This window comes from Schistocerca cancellata, chromosome 9 (assembly GCF_023864275.1).
Source record: "Schistocerca cancellata isolate TAMUIC-IGC-003103 chromosome 9, iqSchCanc2.1, whole genome shotgun sequence".
NCBI lineage: Eukaryota > Metazoa > Arthropoda > Insecta > Orthoptera > Acrididae > Schistocerca > Schistocerca cancellata.
Window position 1 is genome coordinate 364939874 of NC_064634.1, and position 17779 is coordinate 364957652.

General features: G+C 39.9%; 1 protein-coding gene across 1 annotated transcript in view; it reads left to right on the plus strand.

Annotated features, from left to right (window-relative positions):
• The window catches only part of LOC126100296 (histone-lysine N-methyltransferase SETD1B), a 191271-nt gene that overhangs the window by 89593 nt on the left and 83899 nt on the right, over positions 1-17779 (plus strand). The window contains exon 5 of the mRNA XM_049910902.1: positions 9227-10578. Coding sequence (XP_049766859.1) covers positions 9227-10578 — 1352 coding nt within the window. The remainder of the gene's footprint in view (positions 1-9226; positions 10579-17779) is intronic.

Here is a 17779-nt window from a genome sequence, read left to right on the forward strand (position 1 = left end):
CCTGTGTGTAATGTTACGGCAACTGGAATTCCTTCGATTGTAACAAAGATTTTCAGACACAGGCATGAAAGGATAAACCTTGTCACATTGATAAATATCCTCTCACAATTCGTCTGATGATTCCTTTTCATCATTATACTATAGCATCTGCAATTGCTGGTTGTAGCCCCTATTTGAATCCCTGGGAACATATGTGGGACTCGTGGTGGTCACAGTTAGCTTGTTGGACACACGTCACTGCCACTATTTGTGCCATCTGTTACCTCCATAATTATTGGTGTCTGCATGTGCCAAACACCTGGCATAGACTGCAACTGATAGTCTTGTTGCTGTTGCGAAAAGCTAATTGTTCCAAAACTGGTTTGTTGATGATTGTTGGTTATTAGATTGGACTGGATTGTACATCCGATCACCTCTATTAAATTTGTTTCTGGCTGGTCAGAAGCCACTGCCATTTCCACTGTTGTTTTTCCAACGAGTATTTGGATTACCATTTGGTACATTGCTCGCATTTGTTTTATCCATTTGGTTGGTTCTTGGTGCATTACTGCTATTTCCACAGCCACTTGGTGAGTGATACACACCAATGTTCACATTATTATACCCGTTATTCGATCCTAACATGGACTTCAGGTCTTCTTGAATCAGCTCGATTGAATCTAACCCAGATAAAAATTCCTCCAAATTTTCATCCGACACATTAACTAGCTGGTTTCTGACACTGAACGGTAATCTAGCTTTTAATGTTGCCGTTATATCCTATTGTGGTAATGGATCGTTCACTTAGCGACATTTATTGATATTTTTTGAAGTATTTTCTTAAATGTCCCTTGCATAAATGACAATTGTTCAGTGTAAAATACTGCTTAGTGGAACATTTGGTGGATTCCACATGATCAGTACCTGTTAAAATTCATCATAAGTCATACAAGATTTGCATGCGTCAGTGGCTCATAGTGCACCTTCTCCTTGAATGTAGACTGATATGGAGCTAGTCTTCTGTGTATCAGGACCAGTTCCTTGGTAAAGCTCCCCTGAAGCTTTGTATGAAACCGTGGGATGTATCATCCTCTTATCAGAATGAAATAAATGAAATTGTCGATACTTGAGCATTTTCTTCTTGATATTAGGTGTGGAATACATCTACTAGCCTGTAGTGGTTTTATGTGGGCAATATGAGGGACAATAGTATGGCAAATATACATTTGGATTTCCATAACTGGATGTGTCGCCCGAAGTTTGTGGTCATGGAGCTTGATATACCTTGCTACCACTGTGCACCACCCCATGAAACTCCTCTGGCTTTCCTTTGGTCATCTTAACACATTCCTTGACTTGCTCCTCCCATTTCACAAAGTCAGAACCTAGTTGAGTCTTAACCACTTCTAATCTTTTCTTAAAGAAATTCTCGTCTGGCAGTTCATCTGAGGATAAGTTTGAGACAGTATATATTACACGATCTGTAATTGCCAGATTCAGCTGCTGTTTCTTTGCCTTTGCCCAGTTATTGATCTCCTCTGAAAAGCAATGCTTATGTACCACAAAAGTTTCTTTGATTTTATCTTCTTGTCCTGAGGAAATATCTTGCACTGTTTTGTCGAGGCTAGCAACCGTTTCTTCTGCCTGATTCTGTCAATTCATAATTTCATTGACAGTATCACCTATTTTTCGATCTCTATCGGAAATTTGTCCTGAGCCTGTGCAACTCTTGTAACTCATCGACAAGGCGTCTTGCTTTCTTATAAGATCAGCTATCATCTCTTGCACTTTGTTTTGGTTTTGCACGATCAGCAGAATTAAGTCAGCCTGTGTCTGGATTTCAGACTGTGCTTGTGCTGTGGTTAACTGTGATTGTGCCATCTGAATGACTTGAATTTTCACACCTCTCTGCTCTTTTTCACGGTTGACAGCACTTGCGCGATATGAGACACATTATCAGATTGCAAACTAAGCTTTCGCATAATTGCAGTAGCGGGTCAATTGTGGGTGTCGAGAATCTAGCCAGATCCTGCGCAGCAGCTGTAGGTCATTGCTGTCAACAGTTCCATAAATTCTACTTTTCTGATTAACACACACGATAAATTGAGTCACTACTTCACACATAATTAAATTATAATAGCACTTCACAAACTACTGCCGCAGAAGTTTACAGAATGATAGCGAAAATGGAAAAATACCCTTTACATAGAACAGCAATAGAGTCCTTTCCGCTTCTATTCACTTCAAGGACCAAGTTTGTGGTATAAAAGATGCAGAAAGATAATTTGTTAGAGGTTTTGCCTTTTTATGTTGTCTTTCGTCGACTTTCTGGTCTGAAATTCGTGTGTGATGAACCTGCGTAGTCTGCACCTAATGTCGTAGCAGCAATACTTGTTCCGTTGTGGCATGAAACAGATACACACGAATATCATACGCAGAGCCCTGTCCTAAACAATCGCCAGTTTAACTTCTATTCCCTTCTGAAATTTGAGGTTAAATTAGTATGAGTGAATAATATGTGGGTAGTTGAATGGAAACTTTTGGGTGAGAAAAGTCACTTCCCCAATATTTTTACAGTTATCTCCCACTCGTCCAGGTATAAAATTAATTACTCAACCAGGACTAAAATCTCTGTGGCTCTGCAGAATCCCAGCAATTGTCGACTCTGATAATTCTTAAAATAATCAGAGGCACAAACGTATGCCGTGGGGATGCCGTCTTGGATGTTATGATGTACTCTCTCTGCAGCATAGGAATCGGTGTCCAAGTTGTATATCAGTTTTGATAAAGTCCAGAATTTAATCTCTTAAAATAGAGCATAAAGGACTGTGGTGCAGGCTGTACTGATTTTTGAGGATACAAAGTCCCCTACAAGTTATGACACACCAAAAAATATCCCGAACCACAAACGAGGGAGAAATTAAAATATGCAAAGAACTGAACATACCTTTTCCATTCATAAAATTATAATTTTCCATAAATGATTTTCCTGGCTACATTCTAGTATATATCATCCTTTTGTGTGAGATGAAATGTTATCACAATTCACTAAATTACATTCGATATTCAGGATGGCGGCTTACAACAGTGCCGCTAATTTCAATTTCACTGCGATCCTACTCTCCGCAATTCTCAATCAGAAATAGTCAGTCCATTGTACATGTAATGTTCCGCATTATATCCACAGTGTCATTATATCACAAGTCAGAGATAATCCATCTCTTGTGGTTGTAAGGATTCCTTAAGCCATATAGACCACTTGCTTAGTTATACGTAAACATTTGTGCTGTGTGATAAAAAGTTAAACTACAAGTTGCACATTTAATCATTTGTATTCTCCTATTTGACCCTTTAGACTGCTCAGGTGTTCTGGAGCGGATCTCATCATAAACTACTTCTAGTTTGCCAGAGATAGTGTGTGTTGTTGCTGTCTGTCATCTGTATCTGTGAGTGACGAATGATCCCAAACTCTTCCATCATCTACTGTCTGCCGGTTATGCCTACCAAAATTATTTTCTCTCCACTCATTGTTTCGAATTTGGTCAACATTATGCTAGTAATTTTTCAAATGTACATCTCCTCACATATCATTACGTTACTGTTAATTGCCACATTGTTGGTCCCACAATTGATATCCGTAATTATCTTGCCATGGTACATCATATCACTGAAACTGTTGATTGTGATGAGTCGAATTTTGATCTGAGCCCCTCAACATTCCCTCATTATCTATTTCTTCTAAACAATCAACAACTTGTCACAACTCATCAAAATCATGGAATGTTTGCGATATCAGCTGTTCCCTTACTTTCCTTGGTAAATGTGTTATCAAACATATGATCTAATTGTCATCATTAATAGGATCATCCAGAAAACTATTGTGCTCCCAGTGTTTTTGAAGAAAGTCACGCATCGACCCCTCGTGTCGATCATAATTATACATGGCAAATAACTTCCCCTTTCTATTTCGTTGTTTCTCACACGGCCAGTATTTGCGAAGAAACGCGCTTTAGAGGTCTGGAAGTGTAGTCTGATGATCCGATACGTGGTTTCCCATGTTCTAGCACCCACATTCATGTGTCTTACATGAATATAGATTATTTTTTTTTCCAGATTCATTCTGAATTCATGCAAGTACAACTTAAAATTCTTTCATTAAATCCACGGGCTGTAATTGTTTATATGGGTTAAATTCTTTAAACTGTCTTTGACCAAGCACACTGATAACAAAGTTTTTACAACAACCTGTACCAAGATTCTCTTGCATTAACATTTCTGTTTCTTGTTGGATAGTGTTTGTATCTACTGGGGCACAGGATATTCTTACTTTCTTCATTCTGTCTTCCAGTGTCTGTATTTTTTATTCTAAATTGAATCATTGTTGTTGCCCAGCTGATACTACTTTAATGACTGATTTATTCTTTTCCTCACACACAGTTTGAGCTCAAACTATCTCATTATTGTAACAGCACTGCTCAGTAAAGCTTGTTTTGCACTGTAGTCTGTGAGTTGAGTTGTTTCTTTAGCTCAGTTACATCTGCTTCGATCTTTTGACACTGTGTTGTAACCTTATACATGACCTCCGATTGTTCCTCATCAAGTAATTTCCTACATCCCAGAGCAAAATTATTAAACTGACTCTGAAACTCGTTACAGAAATTCACTAGCTTTTGATCTAAGATTTTTTACTGTATTGTTTGAATTTTTTGTTCTGCTTCCACTCATGATCATCAAGTTTTTTTTGTTCAGACCAGTGTTCATTTTTTTATAAAAAGTGCATCAGTACATCTCTCTTCCTATTAGCTCAGCCCTATTATTATCTGTTGCTGCCTCGTGTGGTTGAACATTTACATTCAGATTTATATTTTCACTTTCTGGGGCATCTACATTTTGAATTCTACCACATAGCTCTGATTCATTAACAATATCCATATCACCACTGTCCTGATTAACACTGTCCTCTCCATCAATTATGTTAACATTGACTGTTTGAATAGATATTGTTGTTCAATTGTATACTGCACATGCAAATTATAATTAAAATGGAATTATTCACTGCTTATCATTCAACATTGAAAATCTTGTTCAATGTTGCTTGGAAGTCGAGCCGCTGTTAAAAATGTCTTATTCACTCACCATACATAGATGCTGGTAATCAGGCATTGGATCTGAACATTGTTGCAGATTGCGACTTCATCGTCATCAGTCTCCTTGTATAACGACCCTGTCAGTATTCCTCCAGGTTTGCTATATTAGGTTGTAGTCTCTGCTTACTTTTCCAAGAAACTTTCCGTGCAGCTAATCTCATTAAATGATTCCTCCAGGGATACTATTATGACCTGTTTCAAGTGAGAACATCGATTGTTAAGGGGTGATGAATTATAATTTATTCAAACACTCAGTAAACATCAACTTGTTTCATAACATTCAGCATTTCAGTCTACAGGCCACAATTTGCTACTGACTGATTCCACACTGAAACTTCAGCAACGACCGATAGCTACTGAGCTGAACTAACAAATGCACTATCCGAGCTCGTCTCACTCTATTCAGGCCGAGAGCACAACAACTGCAACTAACTCACATCACAACAACAACCGATCCCCAGCGTACCGAACAAGCAAAGATTAACTTATACTGGTAACCACGGCTACAACACACTCAATGGAGAACATCATCAATAACTAACATTATCAATATACAGCATATACATTGCCTTGTGAGGACACTGTACCATCACACAGCAATTTTTGTTACTTTACTGAATTTCATACAAACTATCAGGAGGGACCTTCCACAGAAATGTAGGCCTTTTCAATTTTGCGACATGACATCCAGAGACGGTTATTTTGAAATATGGTGGTCTTTATCATATAGAATTCTTGAAATTAGAGATCATGTATAATTCTGTAATTTTAATAATTTCAATGTTATGAAGGAGGTCTTGTGTTGTATTTCAGTTGCATCTATCTTCTTTAATGTTGCAGTTTTCACAAATGTTACCGTAAGTTATGGTTCTCAAGCCAGTACTCTAGATACATTCAGACAAGAGTCCATTTCACATTTAGCTTTTCTTCAACAATTGCTGTAGGTTTTCTCCACAAATATGTTATACACTACTGGCCATTAAAACTGCTACACCACGAAGATGACATGCTATAGACATGAAATTTAACCGACAGAAAAAAGATGCTGTGATATGCAAATGATTAGCTTTTCAGAACATTCACACAGCGTTGTTGCCGGTGGCAACACCTACAACGTGCTTACATGAGGAAAGTTTCCAACAGATTTCTCATACACAAACAGCAGTTGATCGACATTGCCTGGTGAAACGTTGTTGTGATGCCTTCAGTAAGGAGGAGAAATGCGTACCATCACATTTCCGACTTTGATAAAGGTCGGGTTGTAGCCTATCGCGATTGCGGTTTATCGTATCGCGACATTGCTGCTTGCGTTGGTCGAGATCCAATTACTGTTTGCAGAATATGGAATCTGTGAGTTCAGGAGGGTAATACGGAACGCCATGCTGGATCCCAATGGCCTCGTATCACTAGCAGTTGAGATGACAGGCATCTTATCCACATGGCTGTAATGGATCGTGCAGCCACGTCTCGATCCCTGAGTCAACAGATGGGGACGTTTGCAAGACAATAACCATCTGCACGAACAGTTCGATGACGTTTGCAGCAGCATGGACCATCAGTTAGGAGACCATGGCTGCAGTTACCCTTGACGCTGCATCACAGACAGGAGCTCCTGCGATGGTGTACTCAATGACGAACCTGGGTGCACAAATGGCAAAACAACATTTTTTTGGATGAATTCAGGTTCTGTTTACAGCATCATGATGGTCACATCCGTGTTTGGCGACATCGCGGTGAACGCACATTGGAAGTGTGTATTCGTCATCGCCATACTGGCGTATCACCCGGCGTGATGGTATGGGGTGCCATTGGTTACACGTCTCGGTCACCTCTTGTTTGCATTGATGGCACTTTGAACAGTGGACGTTACATTTCAGATATCTTATGACCCATTGCTGTACCCTTCATTCGATCCCTGCGAAACCCTACATTTCAGCAGATAATGCACAACCGCATGTTGTAGGTTCTGTGCGGACTTTTCTGGATACAGAAAATGTTCGACTGCTGCTCTGGCCAGCACATTCTCCAGATCTCTCACCAATTGAAAACGTCTGGTCAATGGTGGCCGAGCAACTGGCTCGTCACAATAAGCCAGTCACTACTCTTGATGAACTGTGGTATCGTGTTGAAGCTGCATGGGCAGCTGTACCTGTACGTGCCATTCAAGCTCTGTTTGACTCAATGCCCAGGCGTATCAAGGCCGTTATTATGGTTAGAGGTGGTTGTTCTGGGTACTGATTTCTCAGGATCTATGCACCCAAATTGCATGAAAATGTAATCACATGTCAGTTCTAGTATAATATATTTGTCCAATGAATACCTGTTTATCATCTGCATTTCTTCTTGGTGTAGCAGTTTTAATGGCCAGTAGTGTTGTTTGGAGATCTGATGTTCTCTTCTGTAGAATTAAACATTTCTGGTATGGCCGTACGGCGAACACAGAATTTTTTTGTGACTGTATGGTGTTGCGCTAATATAATACTACATGGCGAAACATACTGTGTACATAATCCACAGCTGCAGTTTATTTCTGTCTTTGTGTTTGGTATTTGAGTGAAGTGGGGTGTAGATGGAAGGCTATATAAATGTATTCTTTGGCAGTGCTTTTGGCTCCATATTGTGTATCATGTTTGTAGATTTCCTCTCAAGGAAGAAGTAGACTTAATGTAATAATCGGATGGGTAAATTGTTGAAAAATTGAAGATGGCAGAAGACATTTTTAATGGAGCATAAATTTTCACTTCTTATACTACTTGTGTGTTGTTTCCTTGCATCATTCTTTCCATGCTCATTGGCATTTAATCTTTCTGCATTGCTGTTGTGTCAGACAATAACTAGGCATTTTACTTCTGCCTATGATCTTTCAAGCCATTAACTTTCCCATTTAGGTTTATCCTTTGGGGGCAGCATATAATTCTTCAAATTCTGACGTTTGCATTTCAATCTGCTGAGGTTATTATTATTATGTATCAATAATTGCAGATTTCTGTAGTTGTATATATAAGTTTGGATGTAGCTGTATTGCGTTGATGTACTGGCAGATATTGTGTCGTATGACTCCTGTAGTTGATAATATAATTGGTATAATGTCAACTTTATCCTGATGCCACATGTCCTTGACTTCCTCAGCCAGTTGGATGTATTTTTCAATTTTTTCTCCTGTTTTCTTCTGTATATTTGTTGTATTGGGTATGGATATTTCAATTAGTTGTGTTAATTTCTTCTGTTTATTGGTGAGTATGATGTCAGGTTTGATATGTGGTGTTGTTTTATCTGTTATAATGGTTCTGTTCCAGTATAATTTGTATTCATCATTCTCCAGTACATTTTGTGGTGCATACTTGTATGTGGGAAGGTGTTGTTTTATTAGTTTATGTTGTAGGGCAAGTTGTTGACGTATTATTTTTGCTACATTGTCATGTCTTCTGGTGTATTCTGTATTTGCTAGTATTCTGCATCCACTTGTGATGTGATCTACTGTTTCTATTTGTTGTTTGCAAAGTCTGCATTTATCTGTTGTGGTATTGGGATCTTTAATAATATGCTTGCTGTAATATCTGGTGTTTATTGTTTGATCCTGTATTGCAATCATGAATCATTATTATTACTATTTTCTTCTTCTGGTGTGTTTATACCTTAAACTACTATAAAGCTCTGGCAATTTATGCTTTTGTATTGTTACTAGTTGCACATTTCATTACAAGAGCGTGCCTTGTCAGATTCATGCTAACTCCCCTCTCCCACCCCATGTGTGTGATATACTATCTTCCCGGTAGCCTCATTTTTTTTCTTTATTATGTGATAGCTCACTTGCCGTAAAGAACTGATATTATGACGTACTGTGATATTTGTGTTTTACAACTCTCTCTTGTTAAAAGTTCATGTTGCAAAAATTGTGTATTTAATCCAAGTTATCTGGATCCTGTACTTGAAGTGGTATGTTACATAAATTTCTTGTTTAGAGTTATTTAATACATCAATTTGTGTGTTGGTTAAACATTAATGCTGTCATACATGTCATACGTATTTACACAGACTATACAAATGTGAATGGTTCTCTCCTAAAACTTTCTGTACATGTGAATGACTTTGGTTTTCAGGAGAAGAGTGCCGAAAGCTGTTTGATGAGAAGACAACGGAAAAGAAGCCAGAGAAAGAACCAAATACTGATTTGGATGAGTCTTCATGTGGCGCAACGGACAAGGATGATATCTTAATCAAGAACAAACTAATTAAAAAGGGGAGTTTGGGTCGTGACCTATCATCAGAGGATCATGAGAGGCCATGGCCTGATAAGGAAGAAATTTTGGGGTTGAAAAAGGAGCTAACTTCTGTTTACACTCGCAGTGATTACAGCATCGAAAATCATACATATAGGCATAGAGATTATTCGACTCCTGGTTCAAGCACTAGTGACTATGGGACTGGTCAGAGTGACACTTACTCTGAGAGAAGCTACAGCAGTGCTGGTTATCACAATAGCTCTGGTGTTGTACAAGGTTCTAACCATTCAACACCATCTGCAATAGCAGGAACAACTTACGACTATCACAATCATCGTTATTCCTCAGCAGCTCCACCTCCAAGTTCTAGTGCGTCACATTACCCAGCATATCATCCACAGATTCCTCCACCAACTGCACGACAGCCACCTCCGCCATTTGTTCCACCACCACTTCACCAGCCCCCTCCACCCATACCGCCACCTCCTACACATGTTCCCCCTCCACCTATTCATCATTTACCACCGCCACCTACACAACCACAAACACAGTGGCAGGGGACGTGGAGTGACGTACATCCTCGGTGGGAACATCCCCCACCATCTTCTTCAGCTCTGCGACAGGTTCCAGTGCACAGTGCAGGCAATGGTGCCACAGTGACTACCCTCCCTCCTGCCAACGCAACACCAACCTGGACTCCAGTGACTGGTGATGTTCGTGGTGTAGTGTTTTCACCTGATAGGCTACCGGTGCCTAAAATCAAGGGGCCTGGTAAGGTGCATAGGCATAGTGACAACAAAAGCCCAGAAGCACCGAAAGTGTTGGATTTGGATACCAGAATTGAAATGCTTCTTAAGGGGAAAGGAGCAGGTGGCATGGCTCCATCTTTTTTGAGGATAGGTATAGGATCTGACTCTGAAGAAGAAACAAAACCTGGAGCAAAAGTCACATCTCGGCGTTCTTCTGGTAGTTCTTCCAAACATGGCAGTTCTAGGCAAAGGAGACAGAGTATGTCTCAAAGACTGAGTGGTTCATCCCTTGTACCGTCTTCCAGCAATTCGGACTCTGATGATTGTGCGCCAGTACCCAGGCCATCCTCTTCTTCTCGAGCTTCAAATGATAATCATTTACCGTCTGCAGAAGAAGCAGAGGAGCCATTGTCAGTTCCTCCATCACCTTTTTTGTCGGAGGAGATATATCTGAAGTGGCATCGGATTGGCATTGACCAGGTAAAAACTGTATTGTTAATGATGGATAAGTTTCTTTTGTTGAAGTATTTTGTAATACTGTAGGTATTCAGCCATTAGTATTTACTACTTTTTTAAATCAGTTATTATATTGTATTTTTAACTTTTCTTCTTCTTTGTAACTGCGAAGGGAGTAGAGAAACGTGTATCTATATTTGACATCATCAGTCAAAATATCTGCACAACACACTGGAAAAAGGAAAAGACGCAAACAGCTGTTACTCTTACCTTTCCAAATGATTGTTTTCAGATAGCAATTTGATACTGTAGGCATACCATTTAAATGAGGTTACTCCTTTCAGGTAACATAATTGTTAATTTTAGAAATTTCAATATCCCTGATATCACACTCAGTTGCTACAAGACAATGTTCCATTTCTAAATAAAGGAGGAACTGATCATGTTTTCACATGAGATTATTCACCAGTTTGCGTAGATACTCGTAAATTTCGATAACTGTGATGCCAGGTCACATACTGAGAGCAAAATTGTTCACATTTTTAATTGTCTTTTCACACCTTTGCAGAGTGAATGGAAGACAGTCTTTTGTAGGCTAATGTATGGTGTACATAGATGACAGAAGCAGATTTAATTGTGCTATTTCTACAAAAGATGAAAAAGGAAAACAAATTAGTCTGTCTAGTAGCAGCCACAGTGCACAAGTTTTATTATTTTTCATAGACTAGTGGGCAGATGGCTGTTTAAATTGCTCTGTATGCAGCTTGTAGCTTCCAGCCATCTCTTTGGCTACTTCAAGTTCTGTTATCATTATTACATTGTTTGGAGCTGGATACAGGGAGCAAATCTTACCCAACACTGCCCTTGATATGCTCCATTAGGTAGAGTTTAGGTGAACTGCAATGTGGATTGGACAGAGTAGCTTTTTCTATGTTTAGTGTCAAAAGGTGGTGGTCCTACTCAAGACAGACTGTGTGCCCTGTGAAGTGTAATGAGAAGATGTACATGAGCAGTGGCTTCAAAACCCCATAGTAAGAAGATTGTTCTGGATGGTATGGTTGTTCATTGGTTATTGTCATTACTCATTGATTTGGCAAGCAATTAGCTGCACTATATGCCATTTGCCCACTGCTTCAATTTTTGGTAGCCAATGACACCTCTGCTGTAAATATGTTCTTGCCCAGTGGCGGTTATGGCTGGCACTAGTTGTTTGCCACCAGTGATAATCATGGCACACCTAGTGTCTGCACCAGCCGTGCACATGTTTTGTCTCGCGTGGTGCGTATGTTGTTAAGTGGTTTGATATCATGTTGACTGCGCCACCGTATGTAGGTGGTCGCTTATGTCATTATCAGGTTCTGCAACACTGCTCCACAAATTAATTAGTACAATGTAATTGAACTTTAATGCGACACATGTAAACCAAACACCCAATTCAGGTTAGACACACATATGAATCTGTCCAGACGGAGAAACAAGTCCCATAACAAAACGGTTACTTCCAGATGTAAATACCCAATGGTTCCTATCCTTGTAGGTGTTTACTGTAAGTGGCTGATTCTAGATCAGCAGCCATTCTCTTCAGACTGTTTCTGAGCATGGCTCCAGATTGTGCAGCTGATGAGGAACTCCAGATACTCTCGATGAATTCCACGAACCCCTGACAAACACTGCTGCTGCCCAGTGAAGAACTGCCACTGACTCGCTGGGTATTGAGTTATAAAGCCCAAATGGTGCACATGAGAGTGCTTGACAAAACAACACAATCGCCAATGCCAACCTCTGTGGACAATCGCCAAACTGAACATTATTCTGGCCTCACTGAGATGTAGGCTGCAATGACATGCAACGGAATGATGGAAGAGTGGACAACCTGGCAAGGGTAGTGGTGTGGGACACAGTGTCCCTTACCCCAAGGAAGAGAGGTGAAGCCAGTTGATCTCCTTTGACAGCTACAGTGGTTGGTGGATGAAGTCCATATCCATCCTGACCTCTGTGCATACACTGCTGAGCTTTGCGTCCATCAGCTCACTTGTTGGCAGGGTGTGGACACTGGTAGGTTGCTGTGGTGCTGAGGTTTCCCCTCCCCCCCTCCCTTTCACTTCCTTGGCAAGTACGATGTGTCAGCTGGAAATTTTCCTGTTGCCAGTTCACTGGCATCAGTGTTTCCCTGTTGGCATAGTACTTTGAGGAAGAATAGAGTCCTTATCTCCACAGCGGATGATTCCTTGTGGGGAGAGCTTCTGTGAGAAAAAACAATCATTAGTAAGGCATCTTCTAATGTGTAGTTAGTCATGAGATTTTTAGTGAGGTTTTTCATTTGCGCCTTGAATGTCTGAATGACCCTGTTCACCACCATTCGGCTCTTGATGAGAAGGCGTGCTGCGAAGGTGTTTTATCCCATGGACCGGAGACCCTGCACAGTGAAAATCAGAACCTGGGTCGTTGGAAGTGTCCCTTTACTAGTCACCCTAATGACAGAAGGGCAGCTTGTGTGGGTGTGCACAAGAGATAGCCAGTTCATCCCTAGAAAAAGTCTCTCATAATCTGGGTGGAACTGGCTCCAAGGGCTCAATTGCCTTAGGGAAAACAAAGGAAGAGTATGACAGTGCACAGTCCACAATGTCTTCTGTGACCCAGTTGTGGTTGTCCGAATCCAGGACTGTGAATCTGTTATGAGTCATGAGGCACTGAGCGCAATTAGAACTTAGAAGAGTGATGCCCGATGATTTTTCACTTACCTTCTTTATGTGGGGTGAAACTATTCCTTGACTTTTGGCAGGTTGTTTACTCTTGAGACTGAAAATGCATTGCCATTATGAAAGTCTGTTTTAAGAACCTCGGCTTCTCTGGGTTCCAGAACTTGCTCTGTTTACTTAGTCTGTTCAAAGGCATGAGGGTTACTTTGTTTTTACAGACATGACATTTGTGTGATTGACATTGTAGTATTAAAAACAGATGTGAATATGAACACTACAAGTTGTCCCAGGAGAAATGGTCAGTATACAGGAATATGACAGAAACAATTGTTCAAAACAAAAATGTCTAGTAAACATAAGCTCTGAAATGAATATCTTAGAGCTATGAGGACTTCACTATCTTTGATACTGTTAATCAAGTCTATTCTGTAGCAAGTCCTTTGCTTTCCATGTTTTGAGAGAAAGCCGTATGGAGCAAAACAAGGAGAAACAAAAATTTGTACTAAACGAGGGCTCAAAGCGCGTACCTTAAGAGCTGTGAACAATAGAAGACGATGTGCTTCACATTAGCGTAGATGAGAAAGTGCACATAGCCCTTAACGTACACAGTTTAGAGCTTATGTTTTTGGACTTCTTTTCCTAGTTTTGATCCATACTAGCACCTCTTAAAATATGGAAAACAAAGAGCTAAGCAGTAGAAGATGAAGAACTGCTCATAGCTCTTACATTATGCATTTTAGAACCCATGTTTACTGGAGTTTTGTGCTTCCAGTCACTTTTCCTGTCATATCCCTGAACATTGACCATTCCTCCTGGTACACCTCGTTTACAGCAAAGGTTTGATGATGCAAACTATGTTGATTTTCCACTAAAAAAAGGAACAGGAAGTGTTACAGACATAACGAAACCTTCAGTTTTCATGGAGTGACCCTTGAATGACAGATAAACACACTTCCAATGTGGGATTAACCAAGCAAATGAAATCATTAAGCAGTCCTACATCTGGAGCATGAACAATAAGCACGTCCCAGACCTCACTGTATAGACATAAGAAAGATTACAATCCTGATTTTTACACTTGAATTTACAGTTCGAAGTAAGACCTTGCAACATAGTGACCCATTCCTTAAATGGTTGTCCTAGTGTCTTACACGTCCGATGAAATTTATGTTCCAGAGTTCATAATAAAATGATCTTAATGTCTACTGCAACCACTGACTGTCTTGAAAGCAACACTGTGGGTATGGAAACATAGAAACTACACTGCACCATGCACTCTTGAAACTTGGAATACCTTAACTGTGTGATCCACTTTATTTCCACCAAATTATGTCCTCTTCAGTGACTCCCTGTGCAGGCCTTTTGCCATTTCCAGTATCTGCTTGATTGTGTGTGTTGCATAGGTCCGGTAATTGCTATGACTGCACCATTGAAGTATGAGCAGTTTTCTTTTCTTTGTCACAACTGTTACCTGAGACAGTGACATGCTGTCAAATGTGTGTGTGTGGTCACCTCTGTTGTAATAGGGTTCTGAAACACTGCTGCACAAATTAAGTAGTATAACATAATTGAACACTGATTTACTGCAACACACATGTAAACCTTAAAATTCAGCTCAGGGCAGGCACATATGCAAATCAGTCAATGCAAAGAACTAAAAAGAACTAGATCCCATAAGAAAACACTCACTTCCAGGAGTAAACACCTGGCTATAGATTAAGTCTGTTACCAGTGTTACTGCACTAAGGGCTGCAGTGCTTCCAATCCTCATGGGCTGTTTACTGCAGGTGATGATTCCAGACTGACAGCTACTCTCAATGAACTTCACACAAATGTTGCTGCTGCCTTCTGAAGAACTGCCGTTATCTCGCTGGACTGTGACTAACATAGCCACAAAGATTGATGTGCTTAGTCTGTGTGATTGGCTGAGGCCACCGGCAGTAGTCCGTGTCCCACTTGTTGGCCACCCAGGCGGAACAATATCATTGTCTTGCCCTATTAGTGCACGTGACGAGTCGTGGCAAAATAGTGCGGCTGCTGTTGGCGACCTCTGTGGACAACTGCTGAAGTGCTTGCCACTCTCAGCCTCGACTAGATGCAGGCTATGCTGATGTGGGACAGAATAATGGATTATATGTCAGGGATAGTGGTATGAAGCCCAACAGCATACCTTCGATTTGGACAAAATCTTACTGCTATCTCTATTTGCCCATTTTGTGCTTGTCATGCTGACAGCTAGTTTATATTGGTGTGTGTGTGTGTGTGTGTGTGTGTGTGTGTGTGTGTGTGAGAGAGAGAGAGAGAGTGAGAGAGAGAGAGAGAGAGAGAGAGAGAGTGAGAACAAAACATTTTATTTAAAAAACATACATATTTTAGTTATTATCGCCCTCAATATACTCCCCTCCTCTATTCCTTAAAAGCTCCATGAAAACTTTACAGCTTTACATTGATTATAGAAATAGTGCTGGAAGTCTTCCTTTGTGAGCTCCATGATGACATGTGCTGCTTTTTCTTTTACTGCTTCAAGGGATTGAAATCTTGCTCCTTTTAAAGCAGATTTGACCTTGGGGAGTAGATAAATCATGTGGTACTGGGTCAGGTAAATAAGGTGTGTGATCAAACACTGGAATGCTGTACTTTGCTAAAAACTTCTTAACAGACAATGCAGTATGAGCCACTGTGTTGTCTTGATGCAGAACCTGTGACTTGTACTTCCACAGTTTGGTTCTTCTTCTTCTTCTTCATCCTTTTTAATGGAGTTGAGCAATAGCTTCAAGGTACTAATGTTGATCAGCAGTTTGACCTTCAGGAACCCAGTGAAGATAAATAATTGCACAAATATTGAAAAAAGAATCATCATAGCTTTGAATCTTGATTTTCTCATTTGAGCTGTTTCTTGCTATCAGTGAAGTTGGACCCTTCCAGTGCATGGATTGGCACAAAGTTACTGGGTCATTAGTGAAAAACCAAGATTTGTCATGTTATCTCTCTTTTCAAGAAATTATGATAATTTTCAATTATATTCAAGGGCTCAGTACAGATATTTTCATGAGGTTATACATGTTCACTCATGAGAATTTTCAGTGCCAGTTTTGCACACACTTTTCTCATGTGAAATTGGTTATGCAAAATCAGGTTACACATTATTTGTCAATTCCTACAGTGTCAGCAAATGATCAAATACTCAACCAACCATCAGATTACCTATTTTTTTGATATTTTTGTCAGTTTTCCATGTTGAAAGGCACCTCAGGCATGAGTCACCTTCAGTGTCTTCCCTGCCATCTTGGAAACTCACGTATGTGCATATGTATAAACAGTCTTCACCATACAGCACTTTTAGTAAAAGATTGGTTTCACTAGAATTTTTCCCAAGTTTCATGTGCAACTTGACAATTCATTGCTCTCGTATTATACTAACCATTTTTCCGGCAAAATAAAATAAACTCTTACTCAAACAAAGGCTGCAGCTACACTGATTTGTCTACAGGCACCAGAGACGCTGTATTCAACTGAGAAGGATTCAAGCTTTACAGCTATTAGTCATTCATATTTGGCACATGTGTACTTACTCTGTGAAAGCATCAGTCCTGTTATTTTGTAGCCACACCTCATATAAAGTTAATCTTAAAAGAGAGGTATAATATGAATCATGGACTTTGCTGATGTGGTGTGGCTTGTGTACCTCTGGCATACAGATAACCATACCACATATGTTATTACATTTGTGAGGTGGAGATGTCATACATAAGAGTCCTGAAGAGGGGCACCAGCCTTTTCTGTTGTTGCAAGGGCACCAGTGTGGATGATTGACTGGTCTGGTTTTATAACATTAGCCAGCATGGCCTTGCTGTGCTAGTACAGCAAACAGCTGAAAGAAAGGGGAAATTATGGCTGTTATTTTTTCTTCTGAATGCATGTGTGTCTACTGTATGATTTTAATGTCTTTTTGGTACAATATTTCAGAGGTTAAATAGTCCCCAATTCGGATCTCCAGATGGGAACTACTTGGGAGGAGGGTGTGGTCACACAGGTTTAAGTGTTGGATGTTAGATCCCTTAGCTGAGTAGATAGGTTATAGGATTTAAAAAGGAATATGAATGCATTAAAATTAGAGATAGTGGAAATTAGTGAAGTGCAGAGACAGGAAGAACAAGACTTGTAATCAGGGTGGTTCAAGGTTATCAAAACAAAATAAAATAGTATAATACAGGAGTAGATCTGATAATAAATAAGGAAAGAAGAATGTGCATAAGCTACTGTGGACAGTATAATGAAAGCACCCGTCACAGTAGTACCAGTTTATGTGCTGACTAGCTCCAGAGATGGTAAAGAGATTGAAAGAAAGTAAGATGAGATAAAATAGATTATTCAGTTTATTAAGTGGATCAAATACTTAATTGTGATGGAGGACTTCATTTCACTAATAGGAAAAAGAAGAGAAGAATAAAAAGTAGGAGAAAAGGTACTGGAGGGGAGAGGAATGGAAGGAGACACGGCCTGTAAAATTTTGCACACAGCAAAAT